Source organism: Juglans regia, chromosome 15 (assembly GCF_001411555.2).
Source record: "Juglans regia cultivar Chandler chromosome 15, Walnut 2.0, whole genome shotgun sequence".
NCBI lineage: Eukaryota > Viridiplantae > Streptophyta > Magnoliopsida > Fagales > Juglandaceae > Juglans > Juglans regia.
In genome coordinates this window covers 38,851-63,101 of record NC_049915.1, presented here as the reverse complement: position 1 = coordinate 63,101, position 24,251 = coordinate 38,851, and the positions used below count along the sequence as shown (strand labels likewise).

Sequence of the window (24,251 nt, the reverse complement as noted above, 5' to 3'; positions counted from 1 at the left end):
CTATTTTATATATAATATAAAAATCCTATAAAAAATATTTTATACAATATAAAAAATTAAAATATATATATAAGAACCGATTCAGTATTAAAAAAAGAAAATCAAAATAAGATTGATTTAAAAAAAATTGAACCGGTACCGAATCAGATCGAACCAATACGGTGTTAGCTGATAGAACTTGCCGAGGAAATTTGGTTTCGCAGTTACCATATTCGTCCTATAACCTGGCTCTGATACCATGATGAAATTCATGGGCCTAACTCATCTCATAAAACCGGTTATATAAGAGATGATTGCCCATTATTTATAAACATGCCCAAGACCTTGTCCACAGTCAATGTGGGATTATTCCTCAACAAAATACTGGTTGATCAAATTTAAAAATTTATTCGTAAAACAAACTTATGCATCTACAATTACTCAAATACAATTAATGTGCTTGAATCTGTTAGAGCAGTGCAGGCAAATATAAATGAAAACTAAGATTTAGCTAACAATCCTACTAAATTATCTACATTAAAAAAGATAAATGCATTTTTTTTTACTTATAAATTACAATAAATCTACATATTTAGATTATTACTGTTCCCTATTTATTGAATACTTTATAAGTTATTTCTCTCCTCCAAAATATTATTAAGTTGGTAGAAAAAAGGTAGTTGATAAATAATAATTTAATTTTAAATTAAATTATTAATTAACTTATAATTAGTATAATTATAAAATATTAAAAAAAATTAAGAAAACAAATATTAATATTATTTTGGTGGATAATATAGTGTGAAAATATCTTTTAAATGGAATAGATAAAAAATAAAATATATGATTTTAATCGAATTTTATCTTTACCTTTACCTACATCAACGCTAATGCTCTTGCATTAGTGGTGCTACAAAATGTCTTCGAATGACCATTTATTGTCTTAATACATAGATAAATAACAAGAAATGCCGCCAGCCCAACTACGCTAATTACCAAAACTTGATAAATTGCCTTCGGTATTTTTGACTCTGCCGTTACCGTCCCCGGCCCTAATCATGGCTATGGCGGCTGCTGCCTGTACTTGCTCCTATGCGTCTCAATTGCTTCCCCGCTCCAAGTTTTCAACATTTGCGTTCCCTTCTTCTTCTGTTTCATGTACCGCTCCTAGTGTTATTCAAATCCCTTGTTTGCGCACAATACACAGAAACCCCTCAACTCGCTTAGCGGCGGCGAAGAAAGATCTCAACGCCGTTCCCCAGGAGCAAGGGAAAAAGCAGAAGAAGGAACAAGTGGTGGAGGAGGAGGAAGACTTGCCTTGGATTCAGGATAAGGCCTTGGACCTTGTGGAGTTCACCGGCTCCGTCGCTCAGTCCGTTCCCGGTCCTAGAGTTGGCTCCAGCTCCTTGCCCTGGATTCTCGCTCTTCCTTTGGCCTATGCCGGCCTGACATTCGTCATCGCCTTTGTCAAGACCGTCCGAAAGTTCACTTCCCCAAGAGAAAAGCGCAGGCGATTGGTCTGAGTTTTTTTTTGGTGCATTCCATGGAGTTTTTTAACAGTGATTTATCTTCGTAATGGGTGTTTTTCTCTTAGTTCAGGTCAATAAAAATGTGATGCTTTGCAAATCAATTGATGAGGTATTTCTGGAGGGACGAGATAACGAAACACTCGATGATGCTCTCAAGAGACTTGAGAAAAAGGTGAGATGACATGTATAGCACACCCACCTGCACACATGCAATTTCTAAGATTGATTTTGATGGGTTTCCCATTCTAATGTATTCTGCTTGCATCCTCTACTTTGTTCTAACCGCGCCAGTCGCTTGTTCCAAGAGAAAGATAACTGCTTTGTGTCGAGTATCATGATTATTTTCCTTATTAGTCTATAACATGACGCGGGTGATCTCCTTGTGTTGGTCGGTTTCGCACAAAAAGCTGTCTCAGTTTTGTTACTCAACTACCCATTCATTTCCAGACTGGTTTCGGCATGGAGGAAATCTTGCGCAAGTACATTCGGTATGCTTTGAATGAGAAGCCCTTCAACCCCGACTTGATTTCCAATTTAATTGAGCTCAGGAAAGCTTCTATGTTGGATGATTCCCAAGTGACTGAGATTTTAAACGAAATTTCAAGACGCATTGTGCGAGATAAAGGTAATTAGTTCCATTGCTTGCGGCACTTGTATGGTCTGATTCATACTGTTCTCTTCTGGCCTATATAGAAGTCTAATCTGATGAGGATACATTGAGGGAGGACTTTTCCTTCCCACCCGTGTTGTACATTGGATGTTGATGGAGACATAAAGCATCATAGACACGCGCTCGACTTTATCTTCTCTATATAGTCTCTAATGAAAACTATTGTCCTATCATGTTGTAAGAATATTGCCCTTTTACAATTTATTGGGATTTAAAACATTAGGATTAGGGCGTTTGCTAGTGTAAATGAAAACTTATTTTCACATTTGTTGTACGTAGACTAGTAATTTGATAAGAAATGCTTCGGATAAGTTTGTGCTTTGCTTTCCAAATATCCTACCATTTAGCTTCATATATTCAAGAGTATTAATAATTTAATACACTGTTTATCCTGAATTAATAATTTTTTGTTTGAGAGTCTTAAAAGATTTTTCCTTCAGGTCACAATGCAATGACAGTATGACACTGTTAGTGTTAGATTGTATTCTTTTGTCTCATGTCTGCTTAAACAATCTCAACTCTACAACCCATCGCATGCAAATGGAGTTGTAACCTATTGCTCCAGACTGAATGTTCTTTTTCTGAAATTACTTTGTATATGGTTTGCGACAAGCAACACTTTCTCGTGATTGGGAATTGCAACTTCCTACCATACGAACGCCATTTAAAATCTTGAAGGGAAGAAAACCATAGTCTCTCCACAGTGAATTTCATGAAGGTCTTCCCACCCTTTTCATAATCCTGCTGCAAGCACGGACGCACATTGGGTTTGTTTGGGACTCCTCTTTTGCTCTCCTGAATTTTAGGATGTGTTATTCTATTTAAAGCTGTTCACAAGATAAACCAAGACATTCCTTTCAAAAATTGGAAACTTATGGGAAGGAGGTCTTTATTATATTGAAAATTGATGCTCGTTTTCTCCCATTGTTATTCTTCATGTCTGCTTCTCTCTCACTTTCTATTAGTGTTGGGGTGTCTGCATTGATGATTTTTTCATCGTCTTGTGCACTTGATGCATAAGTGAACTTGCTGATTACCCTTCTTGAGGAACAATTCAAGAATAAGATTTTAGTTAGATAAATACTTCACTGTAGCTCCAATGCTATCAGATACTTATGGCTTGTCTATGATTTTCAGGCCCTGTTGTCTTGGACATGTCAGGTTATTCTGAAAAGGGTTTCAAGAGAAAACTAGCTGTCCAGGCCCTTTTTGGAAAGGTTTTCTATCTGTCTGAGGTAAGTGGCTGAAAAGTTGATGCATGGGCTTATTCTTTTAATAAACTGCTGGCTTGAAAAATTTAAGCTTTTGATAGCAGGAAAACTGCCTTGAAATTTTTTGGTCCTTGCTCCTCATCAAATTTTCAAACATGTTCTCAGTTGTTAAACCTGCCTCAAGCTGCATTATTGCATGGGTGGAAGGATCAGTAGATGTTAAGGACAGTGGTTTTGAGAGTGTGGCCTACAGCTGAACTGTCTTCTTTGGCCCCTCAAAACGTTCTTGACTAGAAATGGTTTTTGATTTCTGTAAAAGAGAATAAAAATGTCAGTTTTGGCACTGACGCAAAGATCTTGAAGCTTAATTCCTTATGAAGCCTGGCACATGTCTGTCATGCATGCAAGAATTCCCAGTGTATCTGTGTGCTTGAAACTTTGCACCGTTTTATGACGTGTTTTTGTTAGAATAAAATAAAATCAGAAATATATTTTCATTATGAATTTAGTAAATTCTAAGCTTTACCTTTTGTTTTTATTTGGTGTTTGGGGGTGTTGGGTTGTTTTCAAACCGATTTGATTACTTATTATCCCTTGAATTGATTGTTCTTCTGTTTCATTTTCTGGCTAGCTGCCAGACTTCTGTTCGAGAGACAGCTCCTTGGTTATCAAGGAAATTTTTGGAGTTACAGAGTATGCCTCTATCCTTTTCTTGATTAAGTCAAAACTTCGAAACATTGTTAGCCATGATCATGATATCTATTTTTGTACTCAGTGAAGATGCAGACAAGCTTAGGATACACACCCTCTCTGAAGCTGGGGATATGGATTCCCTTGAGAAGATGGTTGATGGTTCAGATTCAGAAGATTCTAGTGGGCCATCATCTTATGCTGCTTGATTCGCATGCGAAATATTTCAGATGTTGTTTGGGACTACGAGGGCCTTATTAGAAAGTTCGTTACTTGTTTCAACTATCTTTGGCATTTTTAAGGTCGTCAGTGCATCGGTTCAGATTCTGTCGCAGGTCATTTTTAAGCGATGTATGAATTTATTTGGCTAGGAATAATCCAACACATGGAAATCAGCGAGGGCTCATTGACATATGGAATGCGGTGGGGGATTGAGATCCTAGAACTCGCGGCCTTCGGCTACAGAAGATGAAGCTTTTTTTTTCCCTCATCTACAGAAGATAAAGCTTATATGCATTTGTTTCTCACGAGGGTTGGTTTTGTCATCGCGACTGGTACTCGTATCCAAAACACATTCTACATTCAAGATGCACGCATGACGACCAAAGCCTAAAAATGCTATACAAATCTTCTTTTTGGGAAAAATACACAAATTACCCTCAAACTTGAAACTACCATCCGTATTATAATCACCAATCACTCCATTAAGTTATCAAGAAATTGTGATGTTATCCTCTTTTCCTCTTAAAAAGAAAAAATCACTCTTTAAATTCTTAAAGAAAAAATACTCTTGAAAAGTATAAAAACATTTTTTGTCAAATATAATATTTTGTACAGATTTAAAATATTTTTTTAAAATAATATAATAATCTTAATCATAATAAAATAACACTTTGCTTCTTGCTGGAGTTTAGATAGTGCGTCGAGATGAGATGAAAATTTAATAAAATATTGTTAAAATATTATTTTTTTATTATCAATTTTGTTTTGAGATTTAAAAAATTTTAACTGTTTATTATATTTTGTTAAGAAGTTTGAAAAAATTATAAATATTAGATGAAATTAGGTGAATTGACAATCCAAAGCCTAAGAAAATGAATCCACTCAAAAAGATATTCTGCTGTATATTCCTTAAAAAAAATATATATTAATATTTGTTGTAATACGGATAACCTTATCACAATATAATAATTATGTAATCGAATAACAAGTAATAGGCTTTATTCCGGTATTGGAGAATGAGATTAGGATGATGATTTTGTAAATAGTAATGAAATAATTTAAGTTAAAATGTTTTGTTAGATTTTGAAAAATGTGATAAAAAAAAGTTAAATAAAAATATTATAAAATTAAAATATTATTAGATATAATTATTTAATATAATTTTTATTTTAAAATGTAAAGAAGTAGTATTATTTTTTATATTTTGTTTAAAAATTTAAAAAATTTATAATAATTAAGTAATGATTAAATAAAAAAATTAAAATTTGAAATTAAAAAATATTTATATTTAATGATGTTTGAATTTTATTTTTTAAATGAGATAGAGATTTATTTTCTAAACAAAGTAACAAACCCTTCATCTTTTGATTTGTTTACTTCCGGTTTCCGTAAGATCTACCAGCCTCCTTTCAGGATCTTTTATTGGGTCTCGTGAGACAAAGACAGACGCCACTCTCGCCAATCCATGTTGCGTGGTCATCACATTAGTCGTGTTAGGCATCTGAACTCTGAAGCCCCTTTCCCCTCTCTGCCAACTGCCAAAAGCAGAATTAGTCCTTAAGATTTATATTTTATATCCCTATCTATCCATATATATCACTCCTCCTTGCATGTCTGAATCGGTGCTGCTTTTGGTCTTCCGAGTTCCGTGTATAGTTATTCCTTGTCTATCTCCGTACGCATTCTCTCCGTAGAAAACCCATTTTTCTTTAGATTTCTCTCAAATTTTGCTCTGTGGGAACTTTGTCCTTTTAGTAAGAATCTTTGACTTGGATTGTTTTTATCGAGATAGTATTTTCTGGTTAATGCTTTCTGGTGAGAAATTCTACCCCTTGTTCATAGATTGGTTTTATCTTTCTATGCTACTTTTGTTTTTACTCTTAATCTTGACTGTCCCGATGTTTTTAGTTTGGTTTTTGATACCGTTATTGCAATAATGAAGAACTCTTCTATTCGATGATAACATTTTCTCGATGTTCTGTTCTTTTTAGCATTACCCTCCAGGCTTCTGTGCAATTGTATTTACATTTTTATTTTTTTAATAGGTAATATTACTTTCACGAAAATGATTGATTATAATAGTTATAAATGAGAATACTAGCTGATTACATTTCTCATCTTCAAAAACTGCATCTAAATGCCACTTTCATTTTTCTTTTAATTCGTTATGGCGATGGCAGAATTTCAATTATAAATTCTTGTGTAGTTGTGTTAGCCAGACAAGTCCTCAGTTTCGTAAAATTGAGCTTTCTGATTTTTTTGAAGAAGGAGACCTCTGCTTGAGATTATGAAATTTGGCTCCTTCAGGTAGTTTAGAAGGATTGTTTGGTCTCTTGTGCTTATGATTACAGTTAATTGTAAGAAAAAGAATATTGCTTCTCACTTTCCTGATGTTGTTACTTTCTCATTGTTCATTATTAACGTTTATTGTTATCATTGTCTTCCCTTTTAATCTAAGTTTCTTGTCCTTTGATCTCAGTGCTGAGTTATAGGGCTAGATTGGGTAGTGGAGTACTATTCATTATTTTATTATTATTTTTCGCTTACTTTTCACTACTATTCAATATTCTATTATTACTTTTTCATTACTTTTTCACTACTTTTTCACTATTATTCACAGAATATCTGAGATAATTAGGGGCTAGTTGGGGTTGGGTTTTCGGGTAGAGTTTTAGTTCTACGGAAATAAGGGGTTGGGGTCGGGCTTGGTGTATTTTGGGTTGTTTTTCACGGGCTTTTTGGGTCATTAGGGGCTTTCTAATATGGGCAAGGTGTTTTCTTGTATACATTCAATGTAATTGGTTACTCCTATTGATATATATAATATTTTACTTATCAAAAAAGAATATCTGAAATCACCTCACAACCCAAACGCAACCATAGTCTGCATGTACTTTGTTAAACCTTCCCCATTGCCTACTTTATTATATAATTTCTCGTAGTTTTTTATTACTATTCTTCTGAGACCAAGGTTTTCCTCCTATTAAAGTTTGTTCCTCTTTGACTTGTAGAATTTATATGGGCTAAGTCAAGCATTTCATGGGAGGTATAGAGGACAATGAACCGCCATTGAAACGCACAAAAATTCGTTTGGCAGAATCAAATAGCTTATTGGAAGACTTATCTCATATGCAGCCCGTAGCTTGCTCTATGGGATATTCAATGGCTAGGCCTCTACCCTCACATGGGGATGAAGAAACTATTGGTTCAAAAGGAATTATCAAACGAGCAGAATTCATCAAAATTATAACTAGGGCATTGTATTCACTTGGATATGATAAGAGTGGGGCCCTTTTAGAGGAAGAGTCAGGTATAACATTGCACTCATCAGTATTTAATTTGCTTATGCAGCGAGTGAATGATGGAAAATGGAATGAATGTGTGGCTATGCTGCATACAATTGGTGTCTTGGATGAGAAAACTGTGAAATCAGCATCTTTTCTGATATTGGAGCAGAAGTTCCTTGAGCTTCTGAAAATGGAAAAAGTAACTGATGCTTTAGATACTTTACGGAATGAGATTGTACCTCTCTGCGTTAATGTGAGCCGAGTTCATGAGCTTGCTACCTGCATTGTCTCACCTTCACAGTATGTAAGACTTGGGCTTTCCAGTCAAGATACTGATGTTGTAAAGTCACGGTCAAATATTTTGGAGAAACTGCAGAAGGTGCTTCCTGCAGCAGTAATGACACCTGAAAAAAGGTTAGAACATCTAGTTGAACAGGCTCTTGATGTGCAGCGAGATGCTTGTATATTTCACAACACTTTGGATAGTGATTTGTCTTTGTACTCAGATCATCAGTGTGGGAAAAACCAAATTCCTTCTCAAACGATACAGGTTAGGGTGCCTTCTAGCTTTATGATTGTTTGTTCCTGTTTTCCCCAGTTGCTTCATTTGCAGTTTTTGGGCTTTGTTTGTAGAACATGCAAAATATAATACAATTGTTGATTATTGGGATGGTTTATTTATTGAAACCGGTGAAGACAATCAATTTTCCTGTCTGTATTGGGATCTGTCAACATTTTCTTGATGTCAGTTTGTATGTTGAAGTTTTTTTTTTTTTTGGCTTCTATGTTGTTTTAGCATAGAGCTAAGGTAGTATTGTTCATTCATCTAGTAAAACTCCAATGACAGAAAACCTTTTACATCCATGGAGGCATGCTGAATTTCGAGACTCATACCTTAGCCATGTGACATGGCATGAGCTGTAAGACAATGTTAGCATCATTACTTGCAGAAATCTTAACATTGTATTTTCATATTCTTACTGATGAGAACAAAGAAAGTAAGGATTTCCATTTTAAATGCCCAAGTTTTTTTTTAATAAGATATTTTATTTTCAAGAATAGGCATAAGCCCAATTAAATAGGACATATACAAAGGAAATACATACTACTTTCTAAAACCAAAAGGAAAATCTAAAACAAATTCTGGAAAATATCAACCATTACAAAAGTTTTAGCCCACAAACTCAAAAGTACTAAATAATATTGGGTAGGAGATCCTAATTTTGAGCTGTAGGAGATTCTACTCCAATAAGCATGATTCATCCTATTGTTTCAGAGGATTGGGTATTGAAAAAGGTAGAGGAACTTCAAAGTTGCATGGGAATTTCGTGTAAGGGCTATGAAGATCAGTTTAAGGCACTGATTATAGCCATTGAGGCAGGACAACATGGGGCAGGATTAAAGAGAGATAGGGAGTTGAAGAGGTTGACGTGGTCCATTAATTATGAAGGGAAGGAGGAGAGTGCAAGTCGTGGAAGAAACAAGGGGAGGGCTGGAATAGTTGATAAATGAAGCCCAGAATTTTGAGCTGGAATGTTAGGGGGCTGAATGAGATAAATAAACGTCTTCGAATAAGAGCTTTATTAAGGCAATGGAAAGTGGACATTGTTTGCCTACAGGAAACAAAGTTGAAGCTTATCACTAGAAGAATTATTCGGAGCATATGGAGTTGTCAATATGTAGGCTAGCTATATTTATCCTCAGAAGGGGCCTCGGGGGGTATTTTGATCATGTGAGATAAGAGGGTGGTGGAGAATATTGATGAGTTTGTGGGAGAATACTCGGTGGGGTGTTACTTTAAAAATTCTGAAGATGATTTTTTATGGGCATTTGTTGGGGTATATGGTCCTAACTTGGGCAATGAGAGGAGGTTGCTTTGGGATGAACTTGCTAGCCTATGCTCTTGGTGGGAGGTCCCATGGTGTATTGGTGGAGATTTTAATGTCACAAGATTTTCCAGTGAAAGATCAGGGGAGGGACGACAAAATCAAGCTATGGTGGATTTTTCGAATTTCATTTTTGAGGTAGGTCTGATGGACTTACCGTTAATGGGAGGAGATTACACTTGGTCTAATAATCAAACCTGGTCATGATGGAATTTCTGAATATGCTGTACAACATTTCTATTGCTGCCACAACGGAAGACATGATGGAATGGCGACATTCTAGAAAAGGGAAATTCTCGGTATGCTCTTTTTATGACTCTATTACTATGCATCAAAGGCACAATTTCCCTTGGAAGAATATATGGAGGACTAAAGCACCTACAAAGGCTGCATTTTTTGTCTGGACGGCAGCTCTAGAGAAGATCATGACCATTGAGAATCTTAGAAGACGTGGCCTTATTATTATGGACTGGTGCTGTTTGTGCAGTAATAGTGGTGAAACGGTGGACCATTTACTTTTACACTGTGAGTTTGCCCAAGATATTTGGACTTATTTTCTCAATAGAATGGGTATAGCATGGGTGATGCCGAGTAGGGTGGTTGATTTGTTAGCAAGCTGGAGAGGGATCATAGGGACATCACAGATTGCAGCCGTGTGGAAGATGGTTCCTATATGTATTTTCTGGTGTATTTGGAATGAAAGAAACGAGAGACTCTTTGAGGATCATGAACGTTTCTCGGAAGAGTTTAGGAGTTTTTTCTGGAAGACTTTGTTTTTGTGGGCCATTGCTCTTGATTGGAATGGTCGCAACTTCCATGATTTCCTTGTAACTGTTCCTAGTGCTTAAATAGGTGTAATCACATGTATACTTCTAGTGTACCTGGGCTATGCCTACTTTTATTAATGGAATAACTGATTACTTATAAAATAAAAAAAAAATCCCTAAGGTCTCCTAATGAACGTTCTTTGTCTTCGAAGCATCTCCTATTCCTTTCAAGCCATAGACGCCACATGAGACTAGAAGGAATCATTTTCCAAATATTAACAACATTCTTGCTACCCTTCCACCCTACCAATAAATCCACCACTTCCTTGGGCATTACCCAAAGAAGACCAAACTGATTCAAAACCTCATTCCAGAAGAAGGTAATGCGTTAATGAAGGTAATATGTAATACTCAAGTGTTAATGAAGGCAATGTGTAATACCTCAGTTTTGGGTATATAAAGGTAGTGAATGAGATCCCACATTGCTTGCGAGGGAGAACTTATTGCCTTTTATGATGATTCTAATGGGCTACAATTACAACATTGCCAATTCCTTTTGGAGTGTAGGGCCTAGGATGTGGCTTAAGTCTTTCTTGGGTTATTACAAATGGTATTAAAGTCAAATTCAGCCAGAAGGGTGGGACTTTAGTTGTGCCACTTATGTTGGAAGGGCTTGGTAAAGACGTCAAGGATATAAGAGGTGGATATTGTAATACCTTGGAATGAGTATAAGAAGATAGTTAATTAAATCCCACATTTTTAGCCCCCAGGGGTTGGTTGAGGTGGTAAAGGCCTTGGGCTTGGGGGTTATACTCTCCCCAGGTCTAAGGTTCAAATCTCCTTGGGTGCAAACAATCTTTAGAGGCCATCGGACTGGAGGATTTTCCCTTGAATTATCCAAGGTGCACTTGCGGAAAACTTCTTGCCAAGGGTTTGTGCATCCCTGGGAATAGTTGGGATGCTGTTCTTAGACACCCGGTGCCAATACAAAAAAGAAAGTACTTATAAAAAAAAATTCCACATTGTTTGGGAGAGAGAATTTCCTACCCTTTTTAATGATTTCAATTAGCTCTAATTATAATATTGACTAATCTTTTTGGAGTATAGTGCCAAATGTGGCTTGAGCCTTTCTTAGATCATTACATATGTGTCAAGTATCATGGTCAAACCACTGCAAGCGTTAGTCGAAGTACTAAGCACCAAACTATTCTTGCCTAAGGTTTTTGTCTTATTACCCCTCATGCCCACCCGAATGAGGAGAAGGCAAGTCATTGATTTCCTAGTTGAGCCTTGAGCCTTGAGGGTCAACAATCCCGTCAGGCCCTAGTATCGAAAAAAGTTATAATGCCTTTAGTATTGGTGAGATTCTTTTCTTTAAAAAAATTTCCAATGAAACATCATACACACCAGTTCAAAATTTTATTGTCATTGATAATGAAGTTCTAGTCTCTCAAAATGCTGCTTTATATTCGTGATTTATTGAAGTTAAGCTGCCTATGCAATTTGTTTTGGGCGTTTTATTTATGTCTTATGTGCCTTAGAGCACTCTCATTGGACTAGCTAAAAGCTAAATCCAATGAGTATTTAGCTATTAAAGAGTAAAATACGTTCACATTGGATTAGTCAAATTCTAAATATTTGGAATTTAGTTACAGTGACTTTCAAAAGTTTTTTCAAATTTGAAGGTTACTGTACATATATTAAACACATATTTTATTAATTATTTCTCTCTCTCTTTCTTTCTATCACATATTTTATCACAATTGATATATTAATTTGACTTAGTAATATATTAATTTAATAAGAACATAATTATTAATTAACATATAATAAGTAAAATAGTAAAATATGATAAAATTAAATAAATTAATAATTGAAAAAATTAAATATTTTTGAAATTATTAGTTATTCATTACCATATAATGAATAAATGTATAATCCAATGTGGAGATTTAATGTGAATTACCAAAACCAAATTCTTCTTATATTATTTTATTATTATATAATGAAAAAATAGCTATTCCAATGTGGAGATTTATGTGAATGAAATAGTCAAAAGTTAAATTTCTCTTACATTCATTAAAACTGTCCTTTAATTTTGACTAATCCAATGAGAGTGCTCTTAGAGATGGACTGTAAATTGAAAATTTTGCTCATTGAATCCGACAGATACTTCAAGAACATACTGATGAAGTTTGGTTTTTGGAATTTTCACATGCTGGGAAATATTTAGCTTCATCATCGAAAGATCAATCAGCAATTATATGGGAGGTAACTGTTTGTCTGATTATTGGCTTTAATCATCGGTCGAAAGTAATTTAACTTTTACTCTCTCTTTCTGTCTGAATTGGATCCTTACGATGTTGCATGGCATCTGGGTATTTTAGGAAATGGCAGAAATTGCAGAGACGTCTGACTGTCAGATATATCTTGTTGTACCATTTATATTACTATATTTGTTTCTGTTTCTGGAATATCACCTTCCCAGTTATACAAATGTCAATTTCTTGTTTCAGAATGTTCTCTTAAAGGATTTAGAAATTCCACCCTTTTAGGTTAAAGAGGATGGTCATGTTTCATTGAAGCATAAACTAACTGGCCACCAGAAGCCAGTGTTGATGGTGTCATGGGGTCCGGATGATCGCCAGCTCCTCACGTGTGGACTGGAGGAGGTCATCAAACGTTGGGATGTCATATCTGGAGAATGCCTCCTTGTTTATGAGAAAAACGGTGTTGGCCTGATTTCTTGTGGATGGTTCCCTGATGGTAGAGGGATATTCTCTGGTATGACTGACAAGAGTATCTGCCTCTGGGATTTGGATGGAAGAGAGCTGGAATGTTGGAAAGGGCAGCAAACACTCAGGATATCAGACATGGCTGTAACTGATGATGGAAAGAGGATCATAAGCATATGCAGAGAAACCTCAATATTATTGCTTGACAGGGAGGCAAAATTTGAGAGATTGATTGAAGAGGAGGAAGCAATTACTTCGTTCTCCTTGTCAAAGGACAGTAAATTCCTACTGGTCAATCTTATAAATCAAGAAATTCATCTTTGGAGTATAGAGGGTGATCTGAAGGTTGTGGCGAAGTACAAAGGTCACAAGCGTGCCAGATTTGTCATTAGATCTTGTTTGGGTGGATTTGAGCAAGCCTTTATTGCCAGCGGGAGTGAGGATTCACAGGTAAGCTGACTTTGGACCCAACTCTTTTGTCTTAATGAAATTACAGTTCTCTAGAAGAATATGTCCAGGGATAGTGGCCTGAAGGTATACGTTGTTCATGGCCTCTGGATTTGAATGGTATCTTCAGTCCCAAGAAGCAAGGGGTGGACACTAGGATCATGTAAAATATAAAATAAAAATGAAGGATAGGGAAAAGGCTTTTTTTTTTTTTTGGGTTGGGGGGGAGTGCTAGATCATGCTGCTAGGGATCCCTTCAACCATTGACTCTCGTCATTTGTTTATTTTTTCATTTAAATTGGGGATCCTTTTGAGAAACATCTTATCATGGAATCAACATTGCATTCGATGTGGTGCAATTTGTGGCCTATGATCATAAAAGTTATTTTCTTCTCAGTAGAAATAATTTTGGTGCTTCATGCAATCTTAAATTTGTCATATTTGATTATTTTTTTTAATCATTGGCCTAAGATGAGAGCACCATAGATATGACGACCTTGGTTAAAATCTCGCTAATCCAAGGGAGGCAGTTGATCTGAAAGTTTTCAGTAGGGAATCACAACTCGATTGGATTATATAATTGGAGGTACTCTAAGACTGTAGACATACCTGAAAGAACTTGCAATTGTTTGTTGTTTCTTCTCACTCACGCTATTTATAAAATGGTTTGATATGTTTCTTTTTTGTCTTCAATAAAAAAGAAGCGCACTCCCATTGAAATTTGAGGTTTGCAATTTCTTAATGTAGGTGTATATATGGCACAGAGGTTCTGAGGAACTCCTACTGGCATTGCTGGGGCATTCGGGAGCTGTTAATTGCGTGAGCTGGAATCCTACAAATCTTCACATGTTGGCTTCCGCCAGCGATGATCATACTATTCGAATATGGGGTTTAGATGAGCTCAACCTGATACGCAGAGACTCTCAGAGCAATGGCATCACTTGCTGCTCGAATGGAAGAATTTGAAACGATTTTCTAGACATCCAAAAATTTGTTGAGACTGTAAGAAAGCAATGTTCTTTGAAAGAATTTATAACAGTAGATGAAATTTATCTTTTGCTTAAGTTCTTGGCATCTATAGCAGCAAAAAATGCAACTGCTATCAGCCAATCAAGCAATAAAACCAGGTGACTCCTTTGTTTCTCTTCGCTTGATTCTGCTGCACAGATGCATGAGCAAGCTATGCTAAAGAGTACTTCTAGTGAGCTAGCTAAAGTTGAAATCTAGCAAAAGTTTGGCCAGTTCAAAATACACTAATATCAAACTAGCTAAATAAACAGTAATTTTATCGTCGTCTATTTGGCCTGGCCACAGTATGGCTAGTGAAGTCGTCTGGCTACCTATTTTGGTCATTATTTTATTGTATATGTTTTTGATGCGGTAGCCCTTATCCCTTTTGCGTGCTCCCTCCTATTGTTGTTCCAAACCGGTGTGCCCACAATAAGATTTAAGAATATTGAATTATATGTTGATTTATGTGAATAGAATAATTAAAATTAAAATTTATTTTATATTAATCAAAAGTGTCCTTTAACTTTTACTAATTCGTTGAGTGTTTTTTAAATTTAAGGCTAATTGAGGATGCTCCTAAAATATTATCTAAATTTAGGCTTCGTTTGGATTCAAAAATCCTTTCAATTCATCATTACAATTTTTTTAAATTCCAACATAAAATATAATAAATAATTCAGTTTTTTCAAATTCTAAAATAATAATAATATTAAAAAATAATATTTTAATAATATTTTATCATTTCAACTCAACTTAATTCAATTCACTTCAATATCCAAACACAACCTTAATATAAAATCATAAAATTTTGAGTTTGAAAATCATAAGAAAGGTGTGGTTGTGGAATATGTTGGAGTTTGAAAATTTTGAGAATGTTTTTCAAAACAGTTCAAATGCTTGCTCGCAAATCAGGTGGCGACGCACGCGGTAAAATATTTTATTCTCGTAAACAATATTCTATTACTCCTGCGTTGTGCACTCGAGAGTCGAATCTGAATTAATTCGGTTCGCCTCCTCCTTTATTCTTCTCTCTCCCTCTTAGTTCTTCTCCGATTCCCCTCTACTGATCCTCTTCCCGTTGTCCTGCGAATTTGTAGTGAAAATAGATGGCCAACATCGACATAGAGGGAATACTTAAGGAGCTCCCGAACGATGGTCGTCTCCCAAAGACGAAGATCGTGTGCACTCTGGGTCCCGCATCTCGGTCGGTGCCCATGCTGGAGAAGCTTCTCAGGGCCGGTATGAACGTCGCCCGTTTCAATTTCTCCCACGGCACCCACGACTACCATCAGGAGACCCTCAACAATCTCAGGATTGCCATGCACAACACTCAGATTCTCTGTGCCGTCATGCTCGATACCAAGGTTTCCTTCTTTTTCGACTTGCTTGATTGCCCTTTTTCCTTTATTTATTTATTTATTTTAGGGGTTGTTAGTGTATTGGGTTTCTACATTCTGCTTCACGGGATGGAGGGCATACTGTTGAGCTTCCATGCTATCTCTGAAAAGAATGCTCAAACTGACTGTTAAAAACGTAAGCCCATGTATACACTGTTGCACTTTCATAGAAAAAAGGTATTACTCGACAGAATATTTAAATTTGATCCAGTGAAGTTAGAAGACACGATAATTTATTATTTGAAAATAACAATTTAAATCATGACAAAACCTAATTATATAAAGATTCTACCATGATTGATTTTAAAAAACACACGATTCCACGAAAATAGGCTGATCCCAAAGTCATCATATGCATCGGCTCAACATAAGGATATGGCATGCCTGGATTTAAGGTTTTGTTCGCAACAAACAAAATGTAATGGTCACACATATCTAGGACAGAAGGTTGTGGATACGCATTCAAGAAGACATTCAAAATCAGAGCAATACATTCTGAGGGTCGCATGAAATTGAAGTAAAAACTAACCTATTAAAGATGGTTTGAGGGTCGTTTGTGTCTTTCTTTTCTTGTAGCTTAATTAAGCATTTTAACTTTGAATGCTTCAAACTTCAGATATTTAATACCATGAAAATAAAGAGGCAAGCACTGACATTTCTAAAGTAAAATCAGGTTTCCCAAGGGGTAAAAGCAAAATACACAGAAGATAAAATAGGTCATTTATGCTTTCAGCACTTACTTCACACATCCATTGGTCCATTCGCACCCTCTGCATAGATAATATGGTCCTACTTAGATTAGCACTAAGGAAGAAGACCTACTTTAACAGTAACCTTGTTCGACATCTTCCATTACTGTTTGGAATAAAGACTTTGATGAAGGGAAATCCAATGCTTCTATCATTTTTGTTTTTCACTGCTATGTTATACACATTTATGGTGAATCATAGATTAATGACCTTGCTCTCCACTCTGTTCTTATGAGTGGAGGAGGTCCCATTTAACCTCCAGCTCAGTGGCAATTCTCACACTACCTATACATAACCTATGATTGGAAACATGGTCTACTGGAGGATTTTCTGAATTTCATGGGACAGCACAATTGTTGTTCTAAAAATCATTGATATTAAGAGTATGTTCTAATCAGTCCAGTGGATCTCATGTTACATGCAAACAAAGAAAACAGATAAACATTTCAATTTAAAACTGAAAGAAAACGTAAATCAGTCCCTTGAGTCATATTTTGTCAATCCCAGCACTGATTGCGTGATACCTCCACGTTTTGCAAGCCCCTGGCTGAAAGTTCTCTTAATATTCCTTTTTCTGCACTGGATATAATTTTGGATCTGGTACACATTTACAAATTGCATTGCTGGAATTACTGGTCACTGACTGGTCTGCGTTAGTGGTTCCCAATCACTGACTGATCTGCCGTTCCCCTTTGTTATTGCAGGGACCTGAGATTCGAACTGGTTTTCTCAAGGATTCGAAACCTATTCAACTTAAAGAAGGTCAGGAAATCACTGTCACAACTGATTACAGCATCAAGGGAGATGAGGAGATGATCTCCATGAGCTACAAAAAACTAGCTGAGGACTTAAAGCCTGGAAATACCATCTTGTGTGCGGATGGTACCATCACACTCAATGTCTTGTCTTGTAATGCAGATGCTGGGACTGTGAGATGCCGTTGTCAGAATACTGCCATACTGGGGGAGAGAAAAAATGTCAATCTTCCTGGTGTTGTAGTGGATCTTCCAACTCTGACAGAGAAAGATAAGGAAGACATTTTGCAATGGGGTGTTCCCAACAAAATAGATATGATTGCTCTTTCATTTGTACGCAAGGGCTCAGATCTTGTTAATGTCCGTAAGGTTCTTGGGCCTCATTCCAAGAATATACAATTGATGTCGAAGGTATGTTATTTCCTTCTGATGTCAAGTTTTCCTGTCATTCATATAGTACAATATTTACTTAATTAGATGTAACCTTTTTTTCCTGTAATATGACCTTTATGTTTTATATGTTCAATCTCCAAAACCTGGTTTTGCACCCTCCAAGCATGAGTTACCAATTAGTCAGGAAAAATAAATTATTGTGCAGTGGAAATTTCCAAATAAAAAATGCTTTCTTTTACTTTTGAGAGAAGTAAGCCATTATTTGCTGATGTGGCATCTCATTTGGAGGCTTGTGTGTGTGTGTGCGCGCTTGCTTGCTTGCTTGCCGAAAGCCATTCTCTCAATCTGCATGTGTTTATGCAGTCTTACAATTTCCTTAGACACGTAGTAGGGCACAGTGTAATACCTGTTTGTTCTCTATTGCTTTTGCTTTTTTTTTTTTTTTTTTTCTTTTCCATTTTTAATTCCTTTCTTTCTTTGCAATTTGATTTTTTGCTTGTTGCTGTGCCACACCACATTCATTTTTATTGGTCAAGGCGTGATTGTCGTGGCTGCTGTGGTGTTCTCAGGTTGAGAACCAGGAGGGAGTAATCAATTTTGATGAGATCTTGCGTGAAACTGACTCATTCATGGTTGCCCGTGGCGATCTTGGAATGGAGATTCCAGTTGAGAAAATTTTCTTGGCACAGAAAATGATGATATACAAGTGCAATCTTGTGGGCAAACCTGTTGTCACTGCTACTCAGATGCTTGAATCCATGATCAAGTCTCCCCGGCCAACCCGAGCTGAAGCCACTGATGTGGCTAATGCAGTCCTTGATGGCACTGACTGTGTCATGCTTAGTGGTGAGAGTGCTGCTGGGGCCTACCCAGAACTGGCTGTGAAGATCATGGCTCGAATTTGTATAGAGGCAGAATCATCCCTTGACCATGGTGCTATTTTTAAGGAAATGATCAAGTCAACCCCACTACCAATGAGCCCGTTGGAGAGCCTTGCATCGTCTGCTGTTCGGACTGCTAACAAGGCCAAAGCAAAACTCATTGTTGTGATGACACGTGGAGGAACCACGGCCAAGTTGGTTGCGAAGTACAGGCCAGCTGTTCCAATCCTCTCAGTAGTTGTTCCAGTTTTGACCACAGATTCATTTGATTGGACCTGCAGTGATGAGACGCCAGCAAGGCATAGCCTGATATACCGTGGTCTGATTCCTCTGCTGGCTCAAGGATCGGCTAAGGCCACTGATGCAGAGTCCACAGAGGTGATTTTGGAAGCTGCCCTGAAGTCTGCAACAGAGAAGGGGTTGTGCAAGCCTGGTGATGCGGTGGTGGCACTTCATCGAATTGGAGCTGCCTCAGTTATTAAGATCTGCGTTGTGAAATGATATGGCATGCAATGCTAGGCATCTAGTGGACTTGTGTTTTCCTTTTATTGCTTTTATGTTTGTTTTATTTTTTATCTTTCTTGAGCCATGTTGGAGGGTTTCTCTAGATTGTCTTGGATTGTTTTTCCTGTTAATGTTGAAATACTATATCATTTTCCCGGTATAATTTATACATAAGAAACAGGGCTCCCTTTCTAATATTTTGGCATTTGGAGCCTGGAGGCCGCAATTAGATGTTTGCACCACATCATTTTTTATCTTCATTACTAGTTTTTTCTTTTTGGAGTGCTCTCTCGTATTCTATTTTTCTGGATTTCCCTCTTTATCCTTGCTGATGTTATGTCTACAATCCATTTTAAACTAATTATTGATGGAATACTATTTTTTTAACTTTTTATAAAATGTTTAAACTCGTGTCAATCTATTTCATATATTTAAACATATGTTTTAATATATTTATATTCAAATATATTTTAATAAGATTTATAAAATATTACTATTTACAGAACAATTTAGATCATTTAGATTGTGTTTGGATATTGAAGTGAGTTGAGTTGAGATGATAAAATATTGTTAGAATATTATTTTTTAATATTATTATTATTTTGGGATTTGAAAAAGTTGAATTGTTTATTATATTTTGTATTGAAATTTGAAAAAGTTGTAATGATGAGTTGAGATGAGTTTGGTAACCAAACTCACCCTAATATCATTTCAACGTTCAAACACAACGTACAATGAGCTAGAAATTTTCATGCATTAAATTTGATTATAGTTTGAATTTGCAATGACTTGTAACCCAGCCCATTTGGCATCTACTCTGGCCGTAAGAGATAAACAACTTTTTTAAATTTAAACACAAAATATAATAAATAATTTAAGGCTCATAAAAACTATTTGTAAAAAAGTTAATGACACTAATAAATAATAATTTTTTTTTAACAATGACTTATAGAAGATTTATTTATTTAAGACTTGTACAAATTATTTCTCCTCCCAATAAGCGCCACAAATTAAGTTTAACTAAACTACAAAAGAAAAACAATGCCAAGAGAAGGATTACCTTGATTGGTGGTGGGCTCTTCCCTGAGCTGCAACCGAAAGTGAACTGCTAACCTATGTTAGGAAGTAGGGCAATAGGGTCCAATGCATTTTGCAGTCCTATATTGGTGTAGCTTGGTGGCTTTTAATATGAAATCAAATATTGCAGTTCTCAACTTCTTTGGAGAGAAGTATGATGATTGTGGTCTTAGAGGAAAGGATGAACATAAGAAGATTGCGTAATCAGTTTGCTTTGCATAGGAGGGCACCTCGGGAGCATGGAGCTCTGGGTAGGCACGCGTGGTGCACACGTCGATTAACGCGCAGTTCCAATGGACGCTTCTCGGAGAGCAAATGTTGTTGAGGTGGGCAGTGCAGTGTGTTGCTGTTGGAGGGCTGGATACGAAGGCCGCGCATGACAGCTGCCTCATAGCATCCCCATTAGGTTTCTTAAAATTTTTCTTAAATTTTAACTAAAAAAGACACTTTCTATAATTTTATCTTAAATTTTATTTATTTTTAAAAAACTTTTTACATCTCATTTTTTATCATTTCTCTATTTTATTAAAATAATATTTTTCTATTATTTCTTTATTATTTTTTTCTTTCACTTCCATTTTTATTTTTAACCAAGATTTGAGGCACAAGACAAAATAAAAAATTCTCATCTCATTTCATCTTATCATTACATATTTTTCAAATCTTCATACAAAATATAATAAACAATTCAACTTTTTCAAATCTCAATACACATTTTTCAAATCACAAAAAAATAATAATATTAAAACATAATATTTTAAACTTCAAAACAAAACACAAAATTCTCATCTCACTCCCTAAACCTGCTCTCTTTTGTCTTATTCTCTTCTTTTCAAAAATCATATTTTATAAATACTTAGAGCATTGACATTGGATTAACTATTTTACTCTTCAAATTTTGACTAAGATGTAATTTTTTCACTTTTAGCTAATCATTCAAAACTTAAAGTCTACATTGGATTAGTCATGACACTCTCTATAATAATAAAATATTATTATTTTATATTCTTATAATTAATTATATTTTTATAACCTCCTATAATCACCTATAATTTTCAACAATCATATTCATTTTCATTTTCATAATCTAATAAACAAAATTTCATTACACGATATCAATATTATCAAAACAATTACATTGATCTTCAATGCAACCAAACTCATTTTCACAAATATCATCACTCAATGTAAATAAGATTGGCTGCCATCATTTGAAGGCTATATAAGGCTTTGATAACAACTAATGCAAAATAAGAGTAATGAAATGCATGGTTACCAACCTATAAAACTATGAACATCCTAGAGGCTGCCATCCTAGTTGCTACCCACATTCTCAAACATCCATATTTGTGATCCAAAATAATAAAAAGTCACAAAATAATCATGAGCTACAACCCCAAACAAATACAATCACAATATAAAAAACAACCCCAAAATGTTTCACCAACAAGCATTCACAAGCATAACTCTGTTTGGAATAGCAAGTCAGCAACTATCCAAATCTACCCCATCTCTGTAATTACATATGTATACGATAAACAGTGTTGGTTGCAGACCACCACAACTTGGAGATATCTATGATGTCTTCACAAATAAATCAGAAAATAAAAGGATGACTATTCTAGTGTAAATTTTACAAATCATAAAAAATATGTCAGTCGTAGACTTTCTGAGCGATGCTCGTAAACTTTTTAGGCAACATAATCTGTATGGTGACTTTATTTTGTGTAATTTACAAGAGGGCATGAAAGAAAAATGGATGGGTTACCATGTAAATTGTAAGTGTTGGTAAGCCATAGGAGCAAGATGATGCTATTACAGATGTAGGCAGACATGTTAAACACAATCGAGACAAGCAGAGAAACTACCAAGCGAACATGAAGACAAGCAAACAAGAAGACAAGCGAGACCGAAGAAACTACCTGAGACCAACAAAATCAAACCCAAACATCAACAAAATCAAATCCAAACAATAAAATCAAGAGTAGAATCAAAGCTAGGGCTTTGAATCAAACCCAAACAACATCAACAAAATCAAACCCAAACAATAAAAATCAAGAGTAAAATCAAGGTTAGAGTTTTGAATCTTACCGTGTGCTTGTCGTGGTGGAGAAAAGCTGCCGCGGTGCCGTGCTGGAGAGTGCTGTCGCGGGAGAGAATGGTTGCGAGAGAATAGAAATGGGGAAGAAGAGAAAGAGGGAAGAAGAGAAAAAAAAACTAGAAGAAGAGAAATAAGGAAGAGACACGGGAGAGGGAAGAAGAGAAAAAAAAAATAGAAGAAGAGAATGGAGGAAGAGACGCGAGAGAGAAATAGGGAAGAAGAGAATGAATAAGAGAAGAAGAAACGCGAGAGAGGAAGAGGGAAGAAGAAAGAGAAAGGAAATGCGGGAGAGAGATAGCTGAAATTAATAAACTATGTATTTGGAGGTGAAACGGTGCTTTTCATGTTTGAAGAAAAAGATGAATTTACTGTAGATAATATTTAGGATGAAAAGTGTTTGGCTAATTCAATGTGGGCCAACTATTGATAAAGTTAGTTCAATTTAGAGATGAAATGTTATTTGAAGAAGCCAATGTGGATGCTCTTATCCGATTTTTTTTCTAGATACAGTATTAATTTTCAATTCAACATCGATATTAAAAATAATAATTTTTTTAAATATGTGCATTTTTCGCGTATTGATGATAAAATATTTTACAAAATAGTACAATGGTAACATTTTGAATTCGCTATGATTAGTACACATGTTTTGTCATTTATCTACTGGTAACTTTTTTTGTCTCTTCTCTAAAAGTAACTTTTTTTGTCTTTTTCCTAACGGTAACTTTTTTTGTCTTTTCTCCGATGGTAACATTTTGTGTCTTATATGTAACGGTAACTTTTTCCTCTATAGATAAGCATTCTGCTTGCATTCACATTCTCAAAAATCCAAGTCTCATCTCCAACTCCCTTAATCAAATGACTCGTTCTTTCTTTCTCAAATTGCTTACATACTTGTCATTTGATGATGAATTGGATGCTGTTATTAATGCCGAGGCTGATTGAGAGTCATCAAGACATCGTGGCAATCGCCAACGTTATAAGTTTATTCGGCGTGATCATATTCAAGGGCACGAGAGCCTTTTCCGTGACTATTTCACAGAAAATCCAGTATATTTCTCCAATCTATTTTGAAGGAGATTTCGGATGAGTCGTCCCCTATTTCTCCGTATTCTAAATGAGGTAGAGGCTTACGAGCCATACTTCGTCCAGAGAAGAAATAATGCCGGAAGATTCGGTTTATCTTCTATATAAAGATAACCGCATCACTTAGAATGCTGGCCTATGGAGTTACTGGAGATTTTATGGATGAATACATACGTATTGGAAGAAGCACTGCAATGGAGAGCCTCAAAACATTTTGCAAGACAATCGTAACTGTTTTTTTAGATGAATATTTGCGATCTCCAAATGCTAATGATATTGCTCGATTGCTTGTGGTTGGTGAACAACGGGGATTTTTAGGAATACTAGGAAACATTGATTACATGCATTGGAAGTGAAAAATTGTCCCGTTGCCTGGAAATGTATGTATTCTGACCACATCCGTGAATCAACTATTATTTTAGAATCAGTTGCTTCATACGATCTCTTTATATGTCATGCATTTTTTGGTATGCCCGGTTCACATACCGATATTAATGTGCTAGAGAGATATTTTATTTTCACGAAATTTGCCCAAATGCGTGCTCCACCAGTCAATTACACAATCAATGGCAACGACTACACTATAAGGTAGTACCTTGCCGATGGTATTTATCCCAAGTGGTCAACGTTTGTGAAGACGATTCCATCACCCCAAGGGAATACGAAGAAAAACTTTGCCATAGCACAAGAATCTGCAAGAAAAGATGTCGAGCGTGCCTTCGGGGTACTTCAACAACGATTTACAGCCGTTCGTGGACCTTCCCGATTATTCAAAGACAATGACCTAACAAATATAATGAAAGCATGTGTTATTATATATAACATGATCATTGAGGACGAGCGTGATGATAGTCAGAGTTTGAACATGGAGTAT

General features: G+C 35.8%; 3 protein-coding genes across 7 annotated transcripts; all 3 read left to right on the top strand.

The window, feature by feature from the left end:
* Positions 1-931: 931 nt before the first annotated feature.
* On the top strand, positions 932-4,524 carry LOC109002903. 2 transcript variants are annotated; one of them, XM_018980828.2, is made up of 6 exons: positions 932-1,496; positions 1,579-1,680; positions 1,956-2,133; positions 3,316-3,413; positions 4,021-4,082; positions 4,165-4,524. In XM_018980828.2, exons 1-6 carry the CDS (start codon positions 1,038-1,040, stop codon positions 4,286-4,288), a joined length of 1,023 nt encoding a protein of 340 aa, XP_018836373.1. In that variant the 5' UTR covers positions 932-1,037; the 3' UTR covers positions 4,289-4,524. The 2 variants fall into 2 exon arrangements, with proteins under 2 accessions (XP_018836373.1, XP_018836381.1); XM_018980836.2 differs by lacking the exons at positions 4,021-4,082; positions 4,165-4,524 and adding an exon at positions 3,555-3,888 and having other exon boundaries at positions 948-1,496.
* A 1,196-nt stretch (positions 4,525-5,720) lies between these two features.
* On the top strand, positions 5,721-14,719 carry LOC109002871 (WD repeat-containing protein 26 homolog). 4 transcript variants are annotated; one of them, XM_018980796.2, is made up of 5 exons: positions 5,723-5,976; positions 7,313-8,138; positions 12,411-12,512; positions 12,797-13,426; positions 14,171-14,719. In XM_018980796.2, the coding sequence occupies exons 2-5, from the start codon at positions 7,341-7,343 to the stop codon at positions 14,387-14,389; spliced, it is 1,749 nt and encodes a 582-aa protein (XP_018836341.2). In that variant the 5' UTR covers positions 5,723-5,976; positions 7,313-7,340; the 3' UTR covers positions 14,390-14,719. The 4 variants fall into 4 exon arrangements, with proteins under 4 accessions (XP_018836362.2, XP_018836341.2, XP_018836336.2 ...); XM_018980791.2 differs by having other exon boundaries at positions 5,723-6,116; XM_018980811.2 differs by lacking the exon at positions 5,723-5,976 and adding an exon at positions 6,135-6,608.
* Positions 14,720-15,421: 702 nt separating this feature from the next.
* Positions 15,422-19,154, top strand: LOC109002958 (pyruvate kinase, cytosolic isozyme). Its single transcript, XM_018980903.2, has 4 exons — positions 15,422-15,439; positions 15,532-15,798; positions 17,285-17,746; positions 18,298-19,154. The coding sequence occupies exons 2-4, from the start codon at positions 15,541-15,543 to the stop codon at positions 19,108-19,110; spliced, it is 1,533 nt and encodes a 510-aa protein (XP_018836448.1). The 5' UTR covers positions 15,422-15,439; positions 15,532-15,540; the 3' UTR covers positions 19,111-19,154.
* The last annotated feature ends 5,097 nt before the right edge of the window (positions 19,155-24,251 follow it).

Excerpts from the sequence above, each read along its gene's own strand:
- LOC109002871 (XM_018980796.2), top strand. The coding sequence starts at position 7,341 with ATGGGAGGTATAGAGGACAATGAACCGCCATTGAAACGCACAAAAATT. Across the intron at positions 8,139-12,410 it reads TTCCTTCTCAAACGATACAG|ATACTTCAAGAACATACTGA; the intron begins GTTAGGGTGCCT and ends TGAATCCGACAG. Across the intron at positions 12,513-12,796 it reads AATCAGCAATTATATGGGAG|GTTAAAGAGGATGGTCATGT; the intron begins GTAACTGTTTGT and ends CCACCCTTTTAG.
- LOC109002903 (XM_018980828.2), top strand. The coding sequence starts at position 1,038 with ATGGCTATGGCGGCTGCTGCCTGTACTTGCTCCTATGCGTCTCAATTG. Across the intron at positions 2,134-3,315 it reads ACGCATTGTGCGAGATAAAG|GCCCTGTTGTCTTGGACATG; the intron begins GTAATTAGTTCC and ends TATGATTTTCAG. Across the intron at positions 3,414-4,020 it reads AGGTTTTCTATCTGTCTGAG|CTGCCAGACTTCTGTTCGAG; the intron begins GTAAGTGGCTGA and ends TTTTCTGGCTAG.
- LOC109002958 (XM_018980903.2), top strand. The coding sequence starts at position 15,541 with ATGGCCAACATCGACATAGAGGGAATACTTAAGGAGCTCCCGAACGAT. Across the intron at positions 15,799-17,284 it reads CCGTCATGCTCGATACCAAG|GGACCTGAGATTCGAACTGG; the intron begins GTTTCCTTCTTT and ends TTGTTATTGCAG. Across the intron at positions 17,747-18,297 it reads ATATACAATTGATGTCGAAG|GTTGAGAACCAGGAGGGAGT; the intron begins GTATGTTATTTC and ends TGGTGTTCTCAG.